The sequence below is a fragment of the Castor canadensis genome, chromosome 15, assembly GCF_047511655.1.
Source record: "Castor canadensis chromosome 15, mCasCan1.hap1v2, whole genome shotgun sequence".
Lineage (NCBI taxonomy): Eukaryota > Metazoa > Chordata > Mammalia > Rodentia > Castoridae > Castor > Castor canadensis.
Genome location: NC_133400.1, coordinates 95,044,630 through 95,072,187, shown reverse-complemented (window position 1 = coordinate 95,072,187; position 27,558 = coordinate 95,044,630). Strand labels below are relative to the sequence as shown.

Sequence of the window (27,558 nt, the reverse complement as noted above, 5' to 3'; positions counted from 1 at the left end):
GATACAGATGACTCAAGAGTCAATCATTTCACAAGGCAGTGTGTCCGAAGCTTAGTTCAGAATCTGTAAGAATCATCCCTGGACCACTCCAAGTCTGGGGTGTGGCCCGTAATCTGCTCTTACAAATGCCTACAATGAGATTCTGATATGAGGTGTCACATATTAAGAAACACTGGACTACACAATATATGATTCAGAATTTACCTGGAGGAACAAAGGTGATAATGATGACAGGCTACTAAAATGATGACAAGAACAACAACAATGAATGACAGGTTTAATAAATAGTGGGTTTATCGAGGACATAAAGGAAGCTAAACAGCAGTGAAGAAAAAGCAATCCTACTGGAAGCAGGAGAGATGTCAATTGCATTAACTGGAATGCTCATGAATAGTGACTTCTGGGTTTTGACCATGTTGAAAAGAGTAAACTACTTGTTACAGATTAAATTCACAATCGAATTCCCATTTAATTGTGAATTCCACAGATATCACATAAAAAAAATCAACACACAGTGAACTGGACGGTACATCAGTACTCTTTTGTTCATCTTTCAAAAAAAAAAAAAAACCACCTAAGGGCCAGGTATGGTGATACACACCTATAATCCAATCACTTGGGAAATAGAAGCAGGAGGTTCACAAGCCCCAGGCCAGCCTGGGCTACACAGTGAGACCATGTGTCAAAAACTGGAAAGAACAAACAACGGCAACAACAAAAACCCATTTAGCTTCACTGCTGAATTCCAGTCTCACTTTCGTGACCCTGGGCAGGAGTGGGACTTAGGAAAGCAGATTATGACAGAAAGTTTACCTTCAAGTCTTACTGCTCTAGATTGGTAATGAAAATAGCCACATCAATCACAGCATACCAAGATTAAAAATACAAGGGAGCCCTTCCAATGATGTCATTTATCAAGTCACTGATCATCTTCATCCAATTTGGAGTAAAACTACCTCTTTCCAAGTTGAAAGCACCACACTACCCATCTGTCAATCATTTGATTTGCATTTGACTTCATCTTGCCATTGTAACTAACTGCTCATGGTCTTCAAGCTTGTGCTAGAATTTCTTATTTACTCAACCAGCATGAGTTATTCATTAGCAAAATAGCAGCATCTTTCCCTATAATATTTACATTTTTTCCTGTAGGAATAATAGACAACTTGGAGACAATTTGTATTTCTTACGGCTAGACCATCTTCTACAGAAGGTTCATGAGGAATCTGATGGGGCAGATTCAATGAATTAACTGTGAGTCTAGGAAGAAATACATCCAATTAGAAAGAACAGAGCTGGTAGAGTGGCATAAGTGGCACAGTGCCTACCTAGCAAGCATGAGGCCCTGTGTTCAAACCACAGTACCAAAAAAAAAAAAAAAAAAAAAGAAGACAAACCAAACCAAACCAAAAACCAGAAAAAACAATCATGAGCATAGAAATGCAAGTCAGCAGAAAGTGTTCACAAAGGAAGACAATATTCTAGCTATAAAACATACCATCTCCGGTTTCCATGAGCTCGGCATTGCCATACTTTGGTGCTGTCCGGGATGTCGTTGAGCCCTGTGGCCTTTCCACTTGTATTGAGTGTTCTGAGGTGTACGTGGTTACATCAGGAGGTGCAGAATGATTTTCTGTAAACAAGCACATGATGAGGTTTTCTGATTGACGTGACTGTCATTCAGAAGGCTAAAAACGCCACCTCCTAGGAAGAGACCTGAACAAACTTGTGTTCAATCTCTTCTCCACGGTCATATACAAAGATCACTGATCCACAGCTGGCAGCAGAACCTCCACACAAAGGTGATGTCTAAGATGATGTGTATTGTCCCCCATGAAACAAAGTGTAATTGTGCTACAGGGACCACATCCATGAACCACTACAGCATTTTAACAAAGATGATGTTCTGAAACGGACAATACGTTATTACCTACATGTTTCTTCATAAAAGAAGAATACCTTTTCTTGTCTGTGATAGTAGAGGCAGTAAAGCATTCAATATGTGGCACCATGAGCCTAGGATTTAAATACTAGCTCTGCGAACTCCTAAAGATCTTGGGAAGTAGCTTATCCTTTCTGTGACTCAGTTTCTTTATCCATCAAATGTGAACAATGGCAAAACACCTGAAGAACAGCTGGGTGGATTAAATGAGTTAATCCATGCAAAACTCTTAGCGTATTTCTTGACAAAGGCTGGGCCATTAAGAAAAACAGTAACTGTTTCATTATTTTAACATGAATCATACTGAGTAGTCACTCAAAAATGTTTATAATCTAATGTGTATTAAGTGCTGCGCAATGAAATGTGCAGTTCCACACTTCGCCCCAGCATTCATTGGTGGTAAAGTTAAGCCCCCAAATGATCAAAAGGAAAAAAGAGTAAGTTTTTATGTTCATTAAATAAAGCATTAAGGACAGCATGCCTGATAAAGACTATCAATGCATTTTATACATCCCACATTTTATTAACAGGTGTTATAATATTAATTTTGACTCACTAATCTTTAGAAGACACAAACTTCTGGAGATAACCTCCCTTATATCATTCAATGTGCCTGAAGCATATTATCCTGTGTTGTTGAAAATGGCATTCCTACTGAAAAGCCTTGTTGTTCTCTGTCCACATTAGTGGCTTGTTCTTTACAAACTTTCATCAACAAAAAGCACAAAAATATGATGCAAAAAATGCGGCACTAAATAGGCTTTGAAGAGACTTATTTATAACCAGAACAGACAAAAAATGGCCAAGGTTGCCTTACTGGATGTTAGCTTGGAACGAACTTGTCAGGTGACAATTCTGGGGGGCTCTGAACATGTCCATTAATGGCTGAAAAAAATCTCTGTATTGTTCTGGAGCTAACAAATAAATTGGGCACATTCACAAATATAGGATCTACAAGTGATGAAGACAGAATAGAGAAAGGAACGTGTACGTATTATACAAGTCTACATGAGAAAGTTGATGTCTGGGAAAGGTTAGTCTGCAATTTTTAATAAGCTGCAAGTGAGGGAGCAAAGGTGACAAACCCATCCTGACCTCAGGAGCCTCCAGTCTAAACTCTCGTACCCATAAGATGAGAGGCAACTTGTACTGAACAGAACCACTAGGACCAGTGACAGCTAAGTTCCTAGGCTTCAGCTTCATATTTTGCAAATTGTAGATAATATCTACCTTGTACCCATATAAATATACACAAACATTCCAACTCCACTCTCATCAGGTGCACAAACATGTACTGGGAGAAAAGATTCTTACTGTCAGGGTGCTGTGCAATGTACACAGGCATGAGCTAAGGCTGGGGACAAGCAGTTATTCATTTGGGCCTGGAAACTGGGATGCTTTGGAGAGCACAACAAGCATATCAGGGCCCGAAACAAGGTTCAGCATGTCCCTTTCCCAAGAGGATTTACTCTTTTATGGCCTGAATTGTGCCACCAAAATACATACATAGGTTGAATCCCCATCTCCCGGGAATGTAACAGTTTATTTGGAGACAAAGATTTTAAACAGGCATAATTAAGATAAAATGAGACCATTAGTCTAGATGATAGAGCACCATGACTACTGCTCTTATTAGAAAAAAGGGATCAGGATGCAGGCAGGCAGAGAAGAGTCCATTTGAGGACACAAGGAGAAGTTCTGCAATGAGCCAAGGAGAGATGTGCAAAGAAACCAACCCTGTCAACTCCTGGATCTCAGACTACCCACATCCAGAACTGTGAGGATATAAATGTCTGTTGTATATACCTCCTTGTCTGTGGTGTCTTTTTTTGACAGCTGGGGAAACTAGTACACATCCTTACAGGCAATTTCTTAGATCCCAGCCAGAGGAGGCGTGCCTATGTCAGGAACAAGAGAGACAAACCAGATCCGTGAGTATTGGGAGGGAGGAGCGGAAGGCAGGGAGCTCTACCAGGTCACTGTGGTGAGTGGGAGAGGAAAGGAAGATAATCATTCAAGTTGCCTCTTTGGCATTTCAGAATCTAAATTTATCCTCCTCATCACACCCCATCTGTACTTCTGCCAAATAGGCTTTGGTTCCTGTTTCAAAATGATCTAATTTTCTAAAACTCTATTGCCTCATGGCCAAGTAGTATGCTCTCTGGGGCCTCAAAGAAAAACACAACAGACATGCATGTATAATGAGTGAAATTTGAAATTAGCCCACCTAAAACAAAAGTGGCTAAAATGTGAGCTCACTGCATTTCAATTTGATTCAAGTTCCCTTGTATCTAACATGTTGCATTGTTAGGGATATCCAACCAGGCCTTTCATTGCGCAGTGTTCCCACTTCAAAGTCTGGAACACAATGATTCTCATAAATTCAGGGTGTTAAAAAATAAGAACACTGACAGTTGGGTGACTTCAAAGTGTTTCCAACTTTATTTATGTGCCACCTTGCCTCCCTCTCCTTCTCAAACTCTTCACATATGCCCTCACTGTAGGAAAATAAACCCAGGGACTGGCTTTTGCTAGGAGCCAAGAGAAATTCTGCCACTGCACCGGCACACTATGACTGTTCTGATAAGAGATCAGACTCCTCATATTAAATGGGCTACCTCTCTTTTGAGGAGTATTTAAAAGAACTATGTGTATAACAGGTGCTCTAGAAATATTTGCCGGGGGTAAGAATCAGTGGTCCCAGGTTGAAAGGGCAGGTTCAAGGTTTCCATGAAGCCAAGGAAGTCCACGTGCATCAGGAACATTTTAATTATTATGGACTCTCATCACAGGGGTTCCTATCTTTTGAGCAAGATTACCCACTGCTCAGATCAATTTTATAGGGCTTTTAAAATTAAGAGAAAAATGGCAGCCATTCTTTAGGTCTCACATTGGAGATCACCTCTACTGTGAGTGTCATCTCTAGAGCTACCTGTAAGACCTTTCTTTACCTCTGCTCCCCACAAAAGTCTGTGAGTTTTCCACAGGGAGACTCTGGTTCAACTAGCCTAGCATCACTATTACTCTTAGCAGCTGACATGGTTCTTTAGGGATCTGGAATTAAAGGTACGTTCAGCAGGAAGGGTAGAGGACAATGTAATTTAACCATTGTCCTGACATCATCTCTAAGTTGAGGGGACCCTGCCTCACTCCCTGATACCCCTGCCATTCAGGGGTTTTAACTTGATTACTAATGTAACCTGATCCACACCATCTGTACAGCTGTTTCCTGGCCCCTAACCAATTTCTGGTCTTTCCTGTTGAACTTGCCTGGATCATTTCCTAGTTTCCTTGATTGGACACCTTCCTAATCATTGCTCTTGCATGTCTCTGCCTTTTTCAGATCCTTGTTGGGGACAGGTACAGAATGTCTTCCTCAGATGCTGAAGCTAAGAGTATGCCCAGCCAACATCCTCTGTGCTTCACAAATATTAGTGAATAGTTCAGAGTCAGTGAACACATGAATGAATATATTAAATACTTGACAAATAGAGATAAAATGCTCTGGTTCTAATGTCAGCTACAAGGAGACATTCTTCACTATTAACTATAGAACTGGGAGTCCCAAGTGGTCAGTGGCGACAGATCCCATTTGTAAGCTATGTTATTTTTTCAGACCCTAAATAAATTCTAAATGAAAGGCAAAAAGCCAAAAATATGTTTTTAATATGTACAATGTGCATTCCACTAGCTGAGAATGGATAATGAATAAATTTCTCAAAGGAACCCAATTTCTCATACATTAAAAATGTCCAGTTCCCTACTGTTCTGCAGTTAATTCAACCATCACTGTTCACTGACAGTAAGGAAGAAATATGTGCCTACTTGAACCCTGGCTGAGCCAAACATTTGAAGGGTTAGGATACTTTTGGACCCAACAGATATGATTCAGGTTTTACAAAGCCAATGTAAACAAAATCAGTTTTGAAAGATGAAACTCACAAAATTATCTCTAGGGAAAAGAGACGGGACCAGACCTATATTTTAGTGACAATCATGGAGCACTGGATTATAGGACATTTGCAAGGAAAAAAACTGGGGCCAAAAGGGGGTCCTGGTGAGAGGCCAGACCTAACACTGGCCTGGGAACAGTGAGGGATGGGGTGGGCTGTGAAACCTGGGCAATCACCAGCTACACAGATTGCGAAAACTGGTGATACACATGACCAAGAGGTAGTCAATGACAGTTGAGGTGCTGGACCTATTCCTGGGACTAACAGAAAACACAGGTCAGATGGGTCAGCCAGGGAGGTTGTCAGTAGACAAGCTGATTCAGGGTACAGACTGGGACCAATGCACAGACGCTCAACAGGCACTGTGAAAGGTGGGTTGTGGAGCCAAGGATGAGAAGGTGGTCTTTTAACCTGGGGAATGAATGCAATCAGCAGGTGTGGAGAAATGGCAGGGTAGACAAAGAGGAGCCACAGGCCATACACCATTGCTGGAAGAGTCCCATGCTGCCCAGTGTTACCTAATGCAAGATTCACTTTTTTTTCCTGCCTGCTTTTTCAATGGAGTGGCTTAAAACTCTAAAATAGGGTTTGGGGTTGGGGGCGTGGCTCCTCAAGTGGGAAAGCACCTGCCTACCACGTATGAGGCCCTGAGTTCAAACTCCAGTACTGCCAAAAAAAAACCCCAAAATAAAATAAAACAGGGGTTGGCAAACTATGGGTAGTGGTTAAAGTTTTACTGGCACATAGCCATGACCATTTGTTTAAGTATCTATGGCTGCTTTTGTGCTATGACAGCAGAGGTGAATAGCTACAACAGGGGCCATATGGAACATAGAGCCTAAAATAATTACTCTGTGGCCCTGTCTAGACAAAACTTGCTGAGCTGCTCTAAAATTATGAAGCTCTTACTGCAAGAAAGACAAACCTGAGAGAATGGGGCACAACAGTGAGATCCCAGCCATAAGTAGCCATGCTGCGGCAACATCTCCAACCTCAGTATATTATGTTGTATGCGGTATTTTGAGACTGGAATTATTTGAAAGGCATCAGTAATACTTCGGATGATTATACATTAATTATAAATAAATAAACAAGATTGAAAACAACAGTGACGAAGCTCTTGGGTAAATTCCCTAATAAGCAGAATCTAGAATCAAAAAGGTATACTGCAAGGCTCCTGCTAATTAAATAAGTATCTCTGGGGTGGATATGATCGTCTGCCCACTTCCTATCTTCTTAGCAGGAACAATGCAAGAAACCAGAAGAGAACTTGATTGCTAATACATCTATACTGAAAACAGCATTAATGACAACTGAATTGTAAGTCACTCTAGAAATGGCAATTACTACTATGAATACCGGCTAATGAAATGCACCCCAAATATGCTGTGACAATGTGGTCAGGAAGTACATTAACAAAAGCTTACAGAGACCCCGGCAATATATTTGGAGCTGAAAACTAAGAAAGCTTATGTGAAAGTCTAATTTCATAAATACAGGAAGCTTGATTCTGAAAAGACAACAATAAAAATGTTACCTATTTTGTCTTGTTCTTATTTCTTACACTGAAATATAGCATCTCTTCAATTTCTCCATTTCTTATAGTTACATAATTTCTATAATATTTTACTAAAAACACTTTTCACAATCATACTTCTTGAAGTTTGAAAACATCCCATTAAATCTACTAGCTCTCTTGAAGTTTAGAATCATTTCATTGGGTAGGCTCCTCAATTTTTAATTCTGTTTAAATATTTTACATTATCATCCATTAATTTCTAGTTGTTTTAAAGTTCTTGTGTCTTACGTTTTTTGTGGCATTGGGGTTTGAATCCAGGGCTTTGCACATGCTAGACAAGCACTGTACCACTGACCTATATCCCCAGTTCTAAGGTTTTAATAACTGCTTTCTGGCAATGAGCAATACTGATTCTGGTTCTTGTGATAGAGAGAAAGCCTGAATGCAGTCCACAGATGAGTCTACCTGTGATGCAAGAGGTAAGCACAATGGCAGACTTGACTTTCTTGCATTAGCAGCTGACACCTTCTCAGAACCTAACGTCCTTAGGTTGGAGTGTTTGTTGTCACAGTCGTAAGAGGGTTATGAGCAAAGCTCAAAAGATGTCCCACATCTTGAGAGAGCAGGAGAAAAAGAAAACAAACAAACAAAAACAACCCAGAAAGGAATTTTGCAACCCAGGCTAAACTGGCTTGACTACTGAAATTCAATGGGAAATGTCCCCACTTAAGTGTTAGCATAGTGAAATTTGTGGAATAACAAATAAAGGACTTGAGATTTTAATTCAACAACAAAGAAGAATGGCCCACTTTGAGGGAGATTCTGTGTGGTCTTCAACCTCTTGGATTTTCTTTTCCATGTACGATAAGCACTTCACCAAAGGGACTAACAAACAGGACTCTGAGGTTTATCTTGCTTTAGCTCTTTCACACATGCACACTTACACATATTAGCTATTTTCTTGTTCCTAGGCTTTCAGTGATCTCAAAAAAAGGTCAAATGCTCCCAATTTTGATATATTTGCTTCTTCTGTTTTGTCACAGGAATAAAGCATTCTAGTTCTCATCAGATTTCATTTTTTTGCCACTGCTTTCTTTCCAAAAAAAAAAAGAAAGAAAGAAAAATCACACTGACAGAAAACTACTAGATATTCTAGGAACGTATTTTTGTGCCAAATGAGAAATTCCTGAAATGTCACACACTCAGGAGTTATATTTAGGTTACACTGAGCTTTGATGCACATGACTAATGCAACCTTTTATAGTTTGGATGAATTTAATTCTTCATGCTATAATTTCATCCAGTATTTCAAGTGTAAACTCAGAAAGGGAAAGCCAAGTACTGTGATTAATTTCTTCAACAATATGTCCTCTGTGTAAGGTTCTGAGCACCTCCATAATGTGCACAAAAATCAGAGACTACAAATGCTTCAAAGTAGCAAAGGTGGTATCTCACTTAGGTGCCAGGTACAGCTGAGAGAGCCTTGGTCACCATCCCAGGCTCAGACACACACAAGAAATTTTTTTCTCTAAAAATATTTAATAGTGACAGGTTTCTGTCTACTGTTTAACTTACTGTGATTTTTAAACAGAGGTTATTAGTTCACATGAACAAGTGTATATGTTCCTGAAAATGTGTTAAATGGAAATCTAGTAACACCACATTGCACTGGAATATTAGTTTAAAAACTTGTGAAGAATTTTCCTGTTCCTCATTTTTACTCAACAATTCTGAGAGGTACAAAAGAGAGAAATTATTTCCCTCTTTTTTGACTGAAAAGATAAAGCTGGTAAGTGACTTCAAGGTACCAGTTTTTGTTAATGGGAGAACTGAGAGCAGAGCCCCCTCTCTGGGCAACAGATAAACCTCTTCATTTAGGATAAGTACAGGGCTGATGCTTTTTAATTTTAACGTCATTCAGTGAGAGCAAATACAGTTAAGACTTAAAATGTCAGTTTGACTTCTGAAGAAAGAGATTGAGAAAGACTATAGAAAGTGGAGAGATCTCCCATGCTCATGGATTGGTAGAATCAACATAGTAAAAATGTCTATACTCCCAAAAGTAATCTACACGTTTAATGCAATTCCCATCAAAATCCCAATGACATTCATCAAAGAGATTGAAAAATCTACCATTAAATTTATATGGAAACACAAGAGGCCACGAATAGCCGAGGCAATACTCAGTAAAAAGAACAACACTGGAGATATCACAATATCCGACTACAAACTATATTACAAAGCAATAGCAATAAAAACAGCATGGTACTGGCACAAAAACAGACATGAAGACCAGTGGAACAGAATAGAGGACCTGGATATGAAGCCACACAACTATAACCAACTTATGTTTGACAAAGGCGCTAAAAATTTATGATGGGAAAACTGGTTAGCAGTCTGCAAAAAACTGACACTAGACCCATGTTTATCACCCTATACCAATATTAACTCAAAGTGGATCAAGGATCTTAATATCAGACCCCAAACTCTAAAGTTGATACAGGAAAGAGTAGGAAATACTTTGGAACTAATACATATAGGCAAGGACTTTCTCATTGGAACCCTAGCAGCTCAGCAGCTAAGAGATAGCATAGATAAATGGGACTTCATAAAACTAAAAAGCTTCTGCTCAACAAAAGAAATGGTCTCTAAACTGAAGAGAACACCCACAGAGTAGGAGAAAATATTTGCCAGCTACACATCAGACAAAGGACTGATAACCAGAATATATAGGGAACTCAAAAAAACTAAACCTCCCAAAATTAATGAACCAATAAAGAAATAGGCAAGTGAACTAAACAGAACTTTATCGAAAGAAGAAATTCAAATGGCCAAAAAACACATGAAAAAATGCTCACTATCCCTAGGAATGAAGGATATACAAATTAAAACCACACTAAGATTTCACCTCACCCGTTAGAACAGCCATCATTAGCAACACCACTAACAACAGGTGTTGGCGAGGATGCAGGGGAAAAAGGAACCCCCTTACACTGGTAGTGGGAATGCAAACTAGTACAACCACTCTGGAAAAAAATTTGGAAGCTTCTTAAAAATCTAAATATAGATCTACTATATGATCCAGCAATACCACTCTTGGGGATATACCCAAAAGAATGTGACACAGGTTACTCCAGAAGCACCTACACACCCATGTTTATTGCAGCACTATTCACAATAGCTAAGTCATGGAAACAGCCAAGATGCCCCACTACCGACAAATAAATTAAGAAAATGTGGTATTTATACACAATGGAATTTTATGCAGCCATGAAGAAGAATAAAATGTTATCATTTGCAGGTAAATGGATGGAACTGGAGAACATTATTCTGAGTGAGGTTAGCCTGGCCCAAAAGACCAAAAATCGTATGTTCTCCCTCATATGCGGACATTAGATCAAGGGCAAACATAACAAGGGGATTGGACTTTGATCACATGATAAAGCGAGAGCACACAAGGGAGGATAAGTAAGACACCCAAAAAACTAGATAGCATTTGTTGCCCTCACTGCAGAGAAACTAATGTAGATACTTTAAAGTGACTGAGGCCAATAGGAGAAGGGGACCAGGAACTACAGAAAAGGTTAGTTTGAGAAGAATTAACTTAGAAGATAACACACATGTACAGGAAAGCAATGCAAGTCAACTCCCTATGTAGCTATCCTTATCTCAACTAGCAAAAACCCTTGGTCCTTCCTATTATGGCTTATACTCTCTCTACAACAAAATTAGAGATAAGGGCAAAATAGTTTCTGCCTGGTAGTGAGGGGTTGGGGGGGTAAGGGAGGGGGCAGGGTGGGGTAAGGGAGGGGGTGGGGGGAGCGGGGAGAAATGACCCAAACATTGTATGCACATATGAATAAAATTAAAAAAAAAATGTCAGTTTGAAACTACTCTGCCTGTCCATCAAATAGTTAAAGATGTACTCTGGGAAGCCGAAATAATAATGGAGTATTTAACGTACCCGTTACCTTTCCTGTCTCCTACTGCAGGGGAGAATCAGACCTGAGATCGCCGTACATTAGATTAGTTCAGATACAGCTGGGGGTTCTGTATCTGTATCTCTTGCTCCTTTATCCTGGTCAACACAGTGTGCTGCTGCCGCCTCCATGGGCCTGGCCCTTCCTCTAGATTGTTGTTGTAATGAAGAGACCATAGCAAACCATACTCAAAACAAGTCATTTATCTTACAAAACACTTGTAAAACTGAATCGCTAAAACACCTTAATCTACAGTGGAAAATGGGTAAGAACAGACACAGATGTTCTACTTCCCCACTGCATGTGAAGATTCACCCATGCATAATGAGTGACAGGCCCCCCGGCACAAGTGGAGGCAGAACAATGGCTACCACCACTCATATTTCACACAGCCACTCATTTATCCACCACACTCTGATTCCTTTCCTCTAATAATTCTCACTTTATATCATTCCCTACACTACTTTCAAACATCTCAGAGCAATGTTTCCGATCTTGTATTATTTGTAATCCAGAATATCTCCCTCGTTATTGAAGCTGCACACAAAATAGTGTGAGGCATCTAGGAAATTTGAACACCTATGGCAGAAAACAGCATAAAAGGTAGCGATAAGGGACCCCCAAATTCCTCAAATGATTCCCAAAGTAACACAACTCCACTTAAGCCTGTCTTAATTATCAGCACCATTAAAATTCATGGAGGAACATGGTTTTGCGTAAGTGAGACAAAAACACGGAAGCTGACAAGGCTGCTAATTTCTCTCATGAATAAGAATGCACTCCTTCATGAATAGAAAGATCCTACGATTCCACATGTGAGAGAAGCAAGAATTCCAGAAAATGGTAAAACCATAGCCCCTTCAGGAATAATGTCCATGTCTATCAGATATTCTCCATAGCCAAGATACAAACAGAGAATGACCAAATACTCAGTGCTTGCCTAGGAAACATAGAGAATAGATATTGGGAAAGGTGAACTCAGCCAGCCTGTCAGGTACACTCACCTATGTGTGTCTGGGCCATAACATCTGCCAGCCGGTGGGCAGCCCCGCTGCCCCCACTCTGCGTGGAAGAAGAAGAGGTGGTGGATGTGGTGGAGCCATGGATGGCCTGACTGATCCAGTGCTCCATGTTAATGCTGCCTTGGCTGGAGGTGGGGGTTCCCTGGGAATCGCCCTGCACCGAGCCTTCGTCTTCTGAACCAGAAGAGGTATCTGTGTGGAAGAAGAAATACGATTTGCTATCTATTGCAGCAAAGAAAACCCTCATCACAATCCCTCCTTACACTGCCAACAAAGACTCACCTCAGGAAACACAGGCAATGACTTTTTTGCTTCAAATATTCTTGAAGTATTACACCATTTTCTGAATAATGCATCTTTTTTCTAGTATGATGTGTTTTATATCCAAAATACCTTTAATATGTTATAAAATATTTCAACATAATAATACAAGACAAAGACACTCAATGATTTCCTTAACACAACAATTTGGGAAGAAACCAGTATTTTCCTTGCACACACCTACTAAGTGAGAAGATGGACAGCACTTTCTAAGAGATGTTGGGTGCATGTCCTGATTTTAGGGGTTTCAAAGTGATTGTTTTCAGCACTTTGGTAGTCTTCAAGTGCTTTTCTGAGTTGTAATTAATTTTTAAGCTTAATATGAACACAAGACACCCATAGGCCTCCTCAAAGATTCAGCTATAGACAAAGAAATGGTATGGAAAGAAGGACACACCTTACAATGCGTGGCCCCCATTTCCTCTCCACCAATCTCACACTCTTGGGGTCTCTGCCTCTTCATTTGGGGCATACTGTAAACTCCTATCACATTTTGCTTTATGCTCAAACTAAATATTTTTACAATATTCATCTCTTATAAGATATTTGCCTCATTTAGGTGATTTACTTTATTGGTGAAAACTAGGTAACATGGGTTTAGAGAAGTCATGTCAATGCTTTTTCACAGAAATCCATGGAAACATTTTTCATTTGATAACTTTTCAGTTAGGAACACGTCTGTTAGGAATGAATATTGCTATGTAAGCTTCAGTGTAAGAAGGACTCTTAGGATCCTCCTGCAGGTGAGTTGTGTGAGATGCCTAGAAGCTTCTGAGAGGCAAGAAGGTATGTGAGCAGCTCTAGAGCATTTAACAGAAGAGTAAAGATAACTAATGTGAAAACAAAGAATTACTAAAACACAACAATTATAAAGACTATCTATACTATTATCATGTAACCTATGCTGTGTAGAAATTTTTTAAAGTTTACTTGTTAGAAATTTGTTGGAAAAACAATAATATAAGGAAAATTCTCTCCTGCTATTCTGCCTTTTAACATAATTGGTATGAAAATACCATCTATATAAAATTAAATTTACACATTTTCTACATTCAGACTTAAAAGACTTTAGAGGAATGCACACACCTATATAGCCACACCAAACATAAATATCTCCCCAGAGAACACACGTCTCCCCGTCTGCCCTTTTTTAGTGAATTCTTCATTCCTTATCACCACCATCCTCATCTTTCATGAGAAGACTACAGAGTGACACCACTCATGATGTATACACGAAAGTCTTCCACAGAATATTAGCAAACTAAGCAAGCAACATTCACATAAGCAGGTGGTAATATGCCATGGCCAAGTGTTACTAGAATTATACACAATCAGCAGGAATTAAGGTTGCCATAACATTCAAAAGTGAACTGATATTACAGATATTAGTAGAATAAAGAGGAAAAATACATCTCAAAAGACATAGGAAAAGTATTTGATAAAATACTTTTGTAGAAAGATTAAAACTTTCAACAAATAGGAATAGCAAGAAATTTCTTCAACCTGCTAAAGTGGCGTTCATGAAACCACCATGTGTAGCTAATGGTAAAGACTGAATGCATCCCTCTAAGACTGAGGACAAGGCAAGGATATCTCCTCCTGCCACTTCTATTCACCATTATCTGGGAGGTTCTAGTTAGTGAAATGAACTGATAAAACAATAAATTAGAGATATCCAGATTAGAAAAGATGAAAGTCCATTATTCACAGATGATCTGATCCTATATGTAGAAAGCTGCAAACAATCCACCAAAATTCTCTTGGATTACTAAAAAATGATCTCAGCAGGATCACAGAATACAAGATAAAACACAGTTACTATCAGTGAGCAATCTGAAAACCAAACTAAAACAACTTCATTCAAAAAACAGCATTGAAAAAACATAAAACAGTCACCAAAACAACTAACAAAAAGGTATTAGATGTACAGACTGAAAGCTATGAAACATTAGTGAGAGAAGTTAGAGACAAACAAATGGAAATTTAATTAAAAACAGATGTTTGTGTTTGTGGACTGGAAAACTCGGTGTTGTGAAGGTGGCAGCTCTCCCCAGGTTGATCCATAAATCCAAGGTAAATCTTAAATCCCAGAAGACTTTGGGGGGAGAGTAGAGTAGATAAATTAAAAGCTTATTCTAAAATTTATTTAGAAATACAAAAGACCTAGAATAACCAAAATAATTTTAAATACAAAGCTGTAGTACTTCCCTATCTGATTTTATAATTTTATGACAGCTATAGTCATTAAGATAGTGGTAGCAATTGCACAGTAATAGGCATCTGTATTAGTGGGTCCAATTGAATCCAGAAATAAAGTCTTACATTTATAGTCAATTTATTTTTGAATTTTGGCACAACTCTTTTTATACTCACTCTGCTTAGAACCCACTGACCTTCTGCAGTTTGGTATTTCACATCAATTTAAAAAAATTTTTGACCCATTTCTTCAAATGGTTTGTCTATTCTGTCCTTTTTTCAATCCCTCTTAACCCCCCAGTAGTGCTTCAGGTTCTTTTAATTTTTCTTTTTGTTTTGCTGTGCTTCCATCTGGTTAATTTCTCTTCTAGTTCACACAGTTCATCTTCCTTCCCCAACTTGTTAAGCCCACCAGGTACAATTTCATTCCTGTGTTTTACCTTCAGTTCTAGAGTCTCCAGCCATTTTTGAAAAAGACAATCTCTTAATTAAAGTTCACAATAAAATTAACAGTAAGGTATATCAGCATCTCCTATAGCCCTACCCACGCACAGCCACTAGGTCTCAGACGTTCAGTGAACGTATCCTCTGGACTTTAAACTTCACAAACGTCCCTCTGGTGTTTGTTCTCCTTGCATTAGGTGTGACAGGAAGGCTAGAGGGGGCTGAAGTTGAATAATTCTCTGCAGGTCAGTTAGGCTTTCATAAAACCCCAAAGTTTGGTTTCTAGTTAACTAGTTTCTCCTGAAATCAGACCTTGTTAACAGGATGCTGGCATATTTCAAAACGAATCCTTTTCCCTGCAAGAAGCATGCCAGGATTTTTCTCTGATACATGCTTGAGAACCTGGTTAACCTTCTGAAGGGAAACTTACAAGTGTGTAGGGGACCCTGGATGAACAAATCCTCTGGGAAATTTTCAATTCAGACCTGTCCACCCCTCTCCTCCAACAATCTGTGAATGGCCATTCAGGCTTTCCTGCCCTGGCACTGGTTCCTGTAGAGGCACCTTCTCCAGTACTTTGTGAATCACCAATTCTACCCATCTGTCTCTCCAATTCTAGGGGCAACCTAAGGTCTCTAGCGCACTAAGAAGAAGTGTTGATTTCTCAGTTTGTTCAGGAGGTAGTGGACACTCCCAAGCCCTTACATGGGCAACCTGAAACTCCCTTATATCCATTATTTTTTTTTAAAAAATTTCCTCTTTGTCTGCTCAGCTCAAACATTACAGTAACATTTTCCTTTAGTTCTTTGACATATCTTTATTTTATTGCCTGAATAAATATTTATAGTTGCAGATTTAAAATGCTCTTTGCCGTATCAAACACCTAGACCAGGACTTTCCAATGGAAACATGAGATCCCTGCCTGTACCTTTTAAGCCTTTTAGTGACCACATTAAAAAACAACAGGTTACTGGAGGTATGGCTCAAGTGGCAGAACACCTGCCTAGCAAGTACAAAATTTCTGAGTTCTAATTCCAGTTACCACGCCCCCCCCCAAAAAAAATCAATAGGTAATTTAATTTTATTAATCAGGTTCAGCCTTGTACCATTTTTGGTCCAGAGACTAAAAAGAGTTGTCTCATTTGTGCAGTTTTGTAGCTGTTTATCGTGAGTTTGTTACCTGGGAACCAGTAACTTCATTATGGCCAGAAGTCTCAGAAATCATTCTGACAATTTTCTCCATAAAAGCTAAAGGAACATTTCATCAATGCATGGTCAGCAGTGCAACATTCTAACTAAAGCTTTTCCAGAAACTAGGAACTGATCAGCCACCAGTCAAGTCACACAGAGAATACAGATTTCAGGAATCTTCTGTGTAAGGCAATAGACATGCAGTAAGTTCTAACAGCAATCAAGGGAAATAGATGAGAGAAAATTCAGCTAAGGTTTTGTTTACATGCGGGATGAATATGTAGGCTACTGCTAAGCACAAAGTAGCTTGTGAATAAAAAATTTTAGGCTGATAGTGCTGACTGGCATGGTTGTGCAAAACTAATGCACAGGATACTATCTCTAGGACTCCCAATTAAGGTATGTGAAATGTACGATGTACATGAAAATGCCAATAATTAAATGGAAATGTTTCCCCAAAATGAACACTTCCAACAATGTACTTTATGGGGTTGGGTTGGGGGAGTGTACTGGAGTTTGAACTAAGGGTCTTGTGCTTGTCAGACAGGCATTCTACCACTTGAACAATGCCTCCAGCCCATCCCTCTCTTTCTTAATTAGTTGTTTTTCAAATAGGGTTTCATGTTTTTGCCTGGGCCAGCCTGAACCACAGTCTCCTGTTTATGCTTCCCTTGTAGCTGGGTAAGAGGCAAAAGACACCAGGGCCAGCGTTTATTGATTGAGAAGGGAGTCTCACTGTTTGTCCAAGCTGGCCTTGAACTGCGATCCCCCTAATTTCCATTACACGAGTAGCTGGAATTACAGGTGTAAGCCACCCTTCTTGAATGTTCTTTATGTTTTGCCAGGACATTGATACAAGGCTTGTTTTTCATCATGAAACTTTTGTCTTTCATTATGTGGGACACATTTCTCAGTAGACAGATTCAATGTGAGAAATAAACAAATATAAAAATAATCACACTGCTTCTTCCATTTCAAACTCATCATTTCTTTCATACAAAGTGGTTGAGATCAATATCCCACAACTAGTGGGATACTAATTAATGCCAAAATTCTGATTAAATATTTTGAATTTTTAAACTCTATCTACAAAATAAAAAACTGTAGGATTTTAGCAAATTCTAACCATAATAATCTAAACAGAATTAAGCAAAATAATTCTTTAAAATACTCCCACATTGTGTTTTGTAGGTTAGCATAAAGGAAGAATAAGCAAATTAGCAAGAAATTATTCCTTTGCCTATAAGAATACTCTATTGTTAAGATGAAGAACAGCTGGGAGGCCTCCTGTAATAAGCAAACCATAACAACAACAACAAAAAAGAACAAAGTATACACTATAAATCATGGTTCATAAGCACAGTACTTTTACTTTTAAAGGCATGTACACTTATACACTTAAGACTTGCTTGAAAAAAACATTGATATATGCTTGGTCACGGCTCTGATTTGCAGTGTGTCCTTGTATCCGCCTCTAACACTCAGGACTAAACTTCAAATGTCTTCCAATTATACTTTGAGTTTCTCTTCTGCGGAAAAGGGTGGCATTCCAAGCTGTTCACAGTGCTGTGCAAGGCAACCCAGGTCTGAAGAACAGAAAGACTGGCAACCATGACACTGCTAGGGTTTGCTTTTGGCTTGAGTGTGTTCCCCAAGGTTTCTTTTCACATGTTGAGATTTAATCCTGGTTGAAATGGTTAGGAGGGTCTACCTACCTGATCCACCCTCCCTGTTTAGGGTGGAGCATTTGGGAGGTGATTAGGATCAGAGTCCTGAGGGTAGAGCCTCATGACTGAATCACGGTAGCTTTATAATACAGAAAGACAGAGACAGGGACAGAGATGGACAGACAGACAGACAGACACACACAGAGTTTCTCACCATGTGATGCCCTACACTACCTGGAGACAATGCCAACAGGAAACCATCACCAGAAGCTACCCCTTGCCTTGGACCTCCAACACTGGGAGCCAAAATAAACTTTTTTTTTCTTTTCTTAGTAATTTACCCAGTCTGTAATGCGGTTATGAGCAACTAAAAATGGACAAATACAGACATGAACAATGTCAAAACCAAAAAGAAAGAGCTCATCAGGTAAAGTAGGTCAAATCCTTCATGTCTCTAGCAGATACCTAGATAAAAAACTTTCTGCTTTGTTTGGGCTCAGAAGACCATGAGATAGTTTTTAAATATCTGGGCAGAGTAAAATAGAGAACTCGGGAAGTTGTAAAGAATTTTTTACAGAATTCAAGATTTATATAAAACTAGTATTGTCTAACTGCTATAGTTTTGAGGTTTCCCCCAAATGTTGGACACTTGGTCCTAAGTATGAGAATGCTGGGAGGTGGTGGAACCTTCAAGAAGTGGGATGTGGTACAAGGTAATTAAGATAAGGGAGTGTGTCCTCGCAAGGAACTGGTAAGAGTTCTCAAAGGACCCCACTTAGTTCCTGTGGGAGCAAGTTGTCATAAAAAGAGCAAGAGTGGCCCCCTGTGGCTTCCTGTCTCACCAAGAGAACTGTCTCCCTCTCGCACTCAACATGATGTCATCTACCATGTTCTGCCACAGTCAGAACTAAGTACAGGCAGCACCTTCCTCCTGAACCTCCAGAACTGTAAGCTGAGTAAAGCTCTTCTCTTCATAATGCACCCCCCCCCCAAAACAAGTGTTTTATTATGGCAACAGAAAATGGATCAATACAGAAATATGAAGAGGTTATTACTTCAAGCCTTCAGATCAGGAGTTGATAGGCCTGTGTTCAAATTACTGTGAACACATCACATTCATTCATTGACATACTGTCTATGGCTGGCTGCTTTCATGCTACAATGGCAGAGTTGAGGAGTTGAGATCCATGGCTTGTAATAGTTAAAAATGTTCTGGCACTTTATAGGCAAAAGCCTGATGACTCCAGATTCAGATGACTCCAGATTCAGGTAACTATCTAAACGGGCCAGTTCACTTGGTTCCTTCAACATTACAACACAGCACACTTATATTATAAATAATGACTTGAGAATATGTATGTACGAATCTAAGTACAGGAAAAGTCCACCTTTAATTACAGGGGCACAAACACTTTTCTACATAAAGAAATAAATGAACAAAATTTTGGAAGACTATTATACCTAAGAGTACAGATGAAAAATCTAAAACTATTTATACAGGTACATATATATTGTTAATTTTCCTTTCACATTTCATTTAAGTATTATACTGTTTTGGGACTTTTGATTCATAAAAGTCTAAATTATCATTTACCATTAAGTTTTTTATTGTCATTATTTTGAAAGCTAAAAAGATGCTGAATTAGCGATCAATTACTTCTAAGGCATTCTTGTCACATTTAAGAAGCAGAAATGTGAGTGTGCTGCTCACCTGGAGGCGTGTAGGCATCCATCGAGGTTTGCACGACCAGGGACCTGCGTTTGGAAGGCATGGGCACCGCCATCTTCCTTTCTTTGTGTTTAGCAAGAGCTGCCTGAACAGCTTCTGTATGAACGTCTAAAACCAAGAGAGAGCCCAATTACACCATTATTCAATCAAGATTCTGCAGGCCCCAGCTTTTCTCCCACCCTCCATCCCTGAGGCTCAGTGTACCTTCCTGTTCATGCTCACAAACATGGCTTGGAAGAAAGAGAAGACATTAGTCCTGCCAGCTTGAAAGCCCCAGGAGAAAGCCATTAAAATTCACTCACAGACTTTTAATCATTTCATTACTATAGAATCTGTATAAATAATCAAATCCTGGCTGTAAATTGCTTTGTGACTTTTCTTCTTCATAGGAAGAATTGACCTTCAACTTTAGATATTTCTTTATATGTCATAAGTTCAAGCCTTATAATGCATTTCCATACACTGTTGAGGGAAGTCTATACACTTTATTGCTCATTATTAATGGTTATACCTTATACTTACTGAGGACTCAGTTATGAGTCAGAGCTTGTAGGCACTTTATAAATACTAACCCATTATAGCAATTCCATATGTATTTATTGATTGCCTACTCTTTTTTTCTCAAAATGTTGGGGATAGAACCTAGGGTCTTGGGCATCCTAGGTAAGTGCTCTACCACTGAGCTATATCCTCAGTCTGATGGCTTACTTTGTAAGGGCTGAGGATACCATGGTGATAAGACAGAGAACATTTTCTAGCAAAGAGAAGAAAGACAACAAATAGAGTGGAGAACTGAAAGATGTGACAGAGATGCACTGAGTGGCTACTCAAAATTGTAAAGCCAGGAGCCAAGGAAGAGCTTCATTAATGTGAGAGATGATCATAAGAATGAACGTTCATTGGCTGTCAAGATGACAGCCTCCAAGACACACAGAAAAATAAGTTCAAAGGCCCTAAACTGTAAGGAGAATGGTTTTGGCCAGGAAAGAGAAGACAAGAGACCAGGAGGAGAAGGACACAGGCACCACAGGCATGGTGAATAGTCTCGGGCCCATCTAACTAAGACGGGAAAGCAGGGGATGTTAAGCAACAGAAGGACATGATTCAATGTCTGCTTTGGTGGGATCCTTCTGGGAGCTGAGAAGAAGACCAGGAGAAACCAGGAAAGCAGTGAGAAGGCACCATGCAGACATGGTAAGAGGACCCTTGTAACACTCTGAAGAGTTCTGACCAGGGGTTGATGAATTCCACTTCAGAAGTGGATAATCACTAGTGAGCGATGCTGTGTGGATCTGAACCAAGGTCTGACTACCTCTCAGGCCTTCTTCACCACCAAACTCTATCCTTTCAATGGTGCCTTTTACCAATCTGCAGGTGTGCAGCAACTCTATATAAACTCTTCCCAAACTTTACTTAAGTTACTCCTGTTCTTGCCAGGTGACCATATTGACATTTTAGAGCAGGACTCAGCCAACTATAGCCCATAGGCCAAATAAAGCTGCAACTTTCTTTGTAAATAATGATTTGTTGGTACAAAGCTACACTGTTCACAAATGCATAGCCTATGGCTGCTTTCATACCATAAAAGCTGAGCTGAGCAATTGTGGGAGAGACCACAATTACCAGAAAGTTGAAAATATTTGCCATCTGGCCCTTTATAAAAACAGTTGCTGATCTGCTTTAAGGTGATATTAAATGCTATGCACAATTAACTTACTATACTGCTTTATCTCATTAAGTTTTTGTGTGCTCAACTAGACTCAGACAAAAACCTAATTTTCTAGTTACTTTCTTATGTTCTTAGATCACAAACCAAAAACTGACTGACATGGATTCATGCCTAAAACTGAAGTCCTTATCAAATGAAGTAAAAGTATATTAATTTTCTACAAATCAAACACTTTTGTGTATCTTCCTTTTTAAACTTTTTTTTTTTTTGCAGTACTGGGATTTGAATTCAGGGTCTACACCTTGAGCCACTCCACCAGCCCATTTTTGTGATGGGTTTTTCTGAGATAGGGTCTCACTAACTATTTGCCAGGTTTAGCTTCAAACTGCAATCCTGATCTCTGCCTCCTGAGTAGCTAGGATTACAGGTGTGAGCCACTGGTGCCTGGCTGAAACCTTTTGGCTATAATTTCAAATTTACAGAAAATCTGAAAGAATAGCACAGAATTTGCTACTTAATTTTTACACAGATTAATTATTGACTCCACCGTGGTCTCTCTCCTCTCCTCAACCTCAAGGTATTCTTTTCTTACTCATATGAAAGTTTTTTGTTGTAGACAGCATGCCCCTTCCTACCTAAATATTTCAATGTACTTCCTGAAAACAACGATAGTCTCTTACATAATATAAAGTACCTTCAAAATCTGGAAATTTAGCAATAATTGATTAGCCTAATATCTAATCCAAAATCCATACTCAAATGGTGCCAATTATACTGGTAATTTCCTTTACAGTCATTTTATCTTCCTAATCTATGATCCAATCCAGGACAATGGACTGCCTTTGTTTGATTACCTTTACCTTCCTTGAACCTGCAGGTTTCTCGATTTTTATTTTCCAGAAATTGGAAATGTTGAGGAATGCAGGCCAGGCTGGTGGTGTGGCTCAAGTGGTAGAGCACTTGCCTAGTAAGTGTGAAGCCCTGAGTTCAAACTCTAGTACCACCAAAACAACAACAAAAACAGGCAAAGAATACCGGCCAGTTACTGTGTAGCTTGTCCTTTGATTTTGGACTTTTGATATTTCCTTGTGATTAGGCTCTGATTATGCATGTTAGCAGGGGCATCACAGGCATCTGTGCTCTATGGATCACATTAACTTTGGTCACTTGGAAAAGGTGGGGTCCAGAGTAAAGATGCTACTTTCCCATTTCAGTTAGGAAGTACATGGGAGGAGACAGTTGGTCACTGTGAATACATTCTAGCTTTTATCAGTTGTTCAACCTCTTCTCCACCTCCCTGCACAAAGGCAAGATGTTATTTAAGAAGAACAAACAAAATTAACCACAACAAAGAAATATTTACATTTTTCTCTGCTGAGAAAATGTGTTTGTTTTAGGTTCTGCCACTGGCAGGTCATCCTGGAGAAGCTTGTGAACTTACGCATTGTATGTAATATGCTTTAGCACCAATCATGGTGCTTTTCTATTCTGTAATGGTTTTTCCAAATTCCTGAGAGGTGCATATTTTAAAGCAAAGTGGTTATGTGGCTTACCCCCAGGCTAAGGCAGAAGCAAGCCAAACTGTTTTTGTGAAATACGTCTGATTTTTGTAATTGGGAAGTCTGAGAACACTACATCATTGTGAGACTCTACTATCTCAAGGGAGGAGTGAAATGGATCTGGGAAATTGAGGGGCTTGGAACGGGAATGCTGCAACATAAAATGAAGTGAAATGCTGAGTGCTGTCCTGATCCATCCATGTTTTCAAAGTTTCAAGTACATTTTGCATTAAAATTACTTCTCTTCTTGAGCATAAATAACATTTGCAATCAGATAAAAATCATATCTTTTGTATAAGACAACCATTTGAATACACCAGAAAAGTGCATCTTAAATCACTGTGTATTTTTTTGATAACAGTAAAGATATTTAAAAATTGTTAGCTCTAAACAGAAGTCTACTAATTTTACTTTTCAGGAAACTGGGAGAAGACAGTAAAAGAACATTTTAAACTATAAACACAATATCATGCCTATGCTGGTGGCTGTTTCTCAGAAGAAAAAGTGATGCTGAGTAGTTCACCTGTGGCTGACCTGCAAGACTCAGGTGACATGAGCAAGAGATAAATATTGTGGTAGTCATGACAATGTCAAATTGTTGATATCCAGCAAGGTTGAGCAGTATATTACCTAATGAAGTAACTAAACTTAAAAGTAATTATTTTCAAAGAACCAAGTTTATGTTCTATTTTAACAATAGCACAAAAGCACAATAAATGTTTAAAAACATGTGTAAATATCATCCTGATAATTTCACCAGACTCTATATTGAAAATAATGTTAAGTAAAAAATGACAGAATACCCCACTCCCCACTGTTTTGCAGGTGCTAACACCCAGAGGTCACCTGGAGGTTACCAGTCAGTCTGGGTCCCCTGGATACAGGAAAGAAGAACTGCTAGATAAACACCAAAGACTTGAAAAGGAATATTAGCCAAAAATCAAGACTTTATAGTTCTTAATAAAAACTCAAATCAATCCTGCAAGAGCGCATAAGGTTAAGAACTTTGAGGAAAATATAGTACATGGTAAATAGGTTGCTACAAAACAAATCTTCCCTTTATTTCCATAAATGAGTCTATGAATGAGATTTAGCAGCTGTGATGCATCAGAAACCCATTACAGCACTTGATTAAGAGCCCCACAAAATCTTAATTACAAATGTTCTCAGTATCATTTTTATCCAGCCTCATGAATTAGGAACCAGATGAGAGGCTGTGAAAGGGAAATAATGAGAAATAAAAAGGTCCCACTTTTATGGAGGTACAGGGAAGGACGATGGGAGTTGATGTACAGGCAAATGTCCTGATGTCTTTTTAATGAGAGACTATGATGTCCACAAGACATCACGGCTTTCTGATCAAAGTAGACATGTGGACCGTATCATGAATTCCAATGTCTGAAATACAAAGGACTAAAAAGGTAAAGCTCATACCAGGAGGAAACAATCTGAGCTTACAGCTACACATTTAGATCTATAAGGAAGAGAACTGAAGTTCTGCTACTTCTAAGTACCACTGCACACAGCACCAAAGGGTGATCAGTGATGTTTCAGCATAGGACGTGACAGTTTATAATTTCAGGTAAATGAAAAGTGATTTGTGTGGGGTTCTAAAGTAGCATTAATATACTATCAAAACAAAAATAAAGCAAAACGGTAAAGATACAATCTAGGAAGTATTGAATTAGAAAGGGTATGGCTGGACTAAAGGCTGTCAAAGGGCAAACATGACAAGGGCAAGATAAGAACACAGGTTCCAAGCTTTTGGTTGCTTGGGCTGCCATGGTCCATGAAGAAGGTGCTGCCCTCTAGGGGTAGGGAGGTGTCTCACTGAGTGCCCCTAAAGAGCTGGGGAGAGATGAGGGAGCTGGCTAAGTGGTAGGCTGCCTGTCAGGTAGGAGCTACAGAAGCAGGGCAGCCTTCAGAAGACATCAGGACCATGAAGTAAAGGTGATGAAAGGCCATCAGCATCATCCACTACAAACAGTTAAATGAAATACCTAAAAGACTCAGATCCACTGTTTCTAGAGAATGCAATAGTGGATGAATTTGGAGCTTTTAGGCAACAAATTGGTAGCCGTCCATTTGGTGATACAAAAATCTTTCTTAGATGTCTTCTTTCCTGTTCTAGCAGTTTGGGTTTATTTTTAGGTTTTTCATTCTAATAACCCAAGAGCATTCATCTATGAACAGAAAGATTTAAGATCAGTTTTGTGTAGCACTGAATAAACACATCAGTACTGCTAGTAAACAGTTTGCTGGAAACATATTTATGATGATAGACAAACTAGGCTAAGAGACATTTCTTCAGGAGAATTTCAGCAAGTACCGAGAATGATAATAAACCCCTTAGCATGGCATACAGTGCTGGGAAAACGAGACTATTATCTCTCTCAGCAAGAGTCTATTAAAAGCTCAATACATGGCACAAGCATTAGATTGTCTCCATTTTCCGTAAAAGATCTTCCTAAAATAATGACTGTAGGCGATTGGTTTGTAAATCCACTCAGCCCTCCTCCTCCAACTGTTTGGTTGAAAGATGGACTTTATGCTATTCTGACTTCTGACAATTTCACCTGCTGCCCCCTCTAAGGAACACTTGAAGTTTTTCTTTTCACTTACTTCCATGAGCTAAGATCCTGTATTAGTGACTGGAAGTCACAAGAACTTTAGCGAGCAAAATGTATCCATATTACTGGAAATAATAGGATTTGGGGATTAGGAGTCCAGGCTTTGGTATCAGAATCCTGGCTCTATCGCTTACCAGATGAATTAACACAGAATAAATGTTTTCATCCCTCTCAGCTCTACTCTTGTCATTTGTGAAATGGGATCACATCACAGTAATGGTGTGAAAATCACATAAAGTAAAATATACAAAGAAAATTACTAGGTAACTGTCGCACAGCAGTCAATGATGACATTGCTTTCATTAATATTTGGAAGTCATGGGTTTATTCCAGTCAGCATGCAAAACTGCAAAGGGACACAAAGGGGCTAGATTGTTAACTGACCCCTTGGTCCTTGGACACTGTGCATGAATTCTGGGAGTGGCACTCTATGAAGCTAAAGTAATCTGCACTCCCTTACATAACGTGGGCTTACACTGATGCAGTGTTCCTGAATGGCTGTGCACCACAAGAAAAACTTAAGGAATACCTGCTCTGTGCAGCGAGGAGGAAGACAAGCAAAGATGCTGATCGTTTCAATATAGGAATTACTGAACAAGGCTCCTCCAGAATCATTCCGTGGCTTGGTGGCTCAATTCTTTTCGGCACTATTATTCCATCATTTGGATGTGCTACAATTTTCCAATTCATTGTTACCGTGCTTCCAATTTCAGCAATTAAAAACAAAACTGCTGTAAACACCTATGTGTAGGTTTTTGTATGAACATGTTCTCAATTCCTTTGTGTAAATACTAAGGGGCATGATTGACAGGTCCTATGGTAAGAGTGTGTTTAGCTTTATAAGAAACTGCTCAAGGGTCTTTGTAAGTGGCTAAATAATTTTGCATGCTTACTAGCAATGAATGAGAGTCCCTGTTGTTCTGTATCCTTGCCAACTTTTTGCACTGTAACTGTTTTGAATTTTAATCATTTGAACAGTATCTTGTCATGTTAATTTGCATTTCCCTGATGACAAATGATATTGAAATTCTTTTCCTATGCTTATTTGCCATCTGTATTATCTTCTTTGGAAAGGTGTCTGTTCAGATCTTTTGTCTATTTTTTAATTTGGTTGCTTTCTCACTCTGGAGGTTTCATTTTTTTTTTCCTAAACCCCTATGCTGGTTGCTGGTGATTGAACTTGGCCTCACATATGCCACCTGAGCCACACCCTCAGCTCTTACCTGGAAATTTTAGAAACTTTTCGGATTTTAGAGTATTTATCAGACAAATGATTTGTAATACCATCTCGGGTTTATCTTTCCATTCTCGTAACTGTGTCTTTCTCAGAGCACAAGTTTCTAATTTTAAAGCTCAGCTTGCCAATTTTTCTTTTATACTTTTGGTGCCATATCTAAAAACTCATACCAAGCTGAAGCTCATTAACATTCTTGTGTTTTACATTTAGATCTGTGGTCCATTTTCAGTTCAATATGAGTTCTGTGCTGAGATTCTTTTTTTTTTTTTTGGTATGGGGATATCCAGTTGTCCATAGCATTTGGAACAGACTATCTTTTCCCCACTGTATTATCTTTGTTTCTCTGCCAAACATCAGTTGACCATATCTGTGTGGGTCCATTTCTGTTCCATTGGTCCATATTCCTATTCTTTGCCAAAACTGCTCTGTCTTGACTAATTACTTTTATAGTAGTAAAAGTCAAAGTAGGCTTTGAATGTCAGCAATTTTTCTGACTTCA

At 39.0% G+C, this 27,558-nt stretch overlaps 1 protein-coding gene across 8 annotated transcripts in view; it reads right to left on the bottom strand.

Moving 5' to 3' along the window:
• The window catches only part of Dip2c (disco interacting protein 2 homolog C), a 386,747-nt gene that overhangs the window by 118,778 nt on the left and 240,411 nt on the right, over positions 1–27,558 (bottom strand). For all 8 annotated transcript variants that reach the window (XM_020160915.2, XM_020160916.2, XM_020160917.2 and 5 more), the window contains 3 exons: positions 19,947–20,072; positions 12,399–12,608; positions 1,499–1,633 (listed from right to left, as the gene is read on the bottom strand). In XM_020160915.2, the coding sequence (XP_020016504.1) occupies positions 1,499–1,633; positions 12,399–12,608; positions 19,947–20,072 (471 nt within the window). The remainder of the gene's footprint in view (positions 1–1,498; positions 1,634–12,398; positions 12,609–19,946; positions 20,073–27,558) is intronic.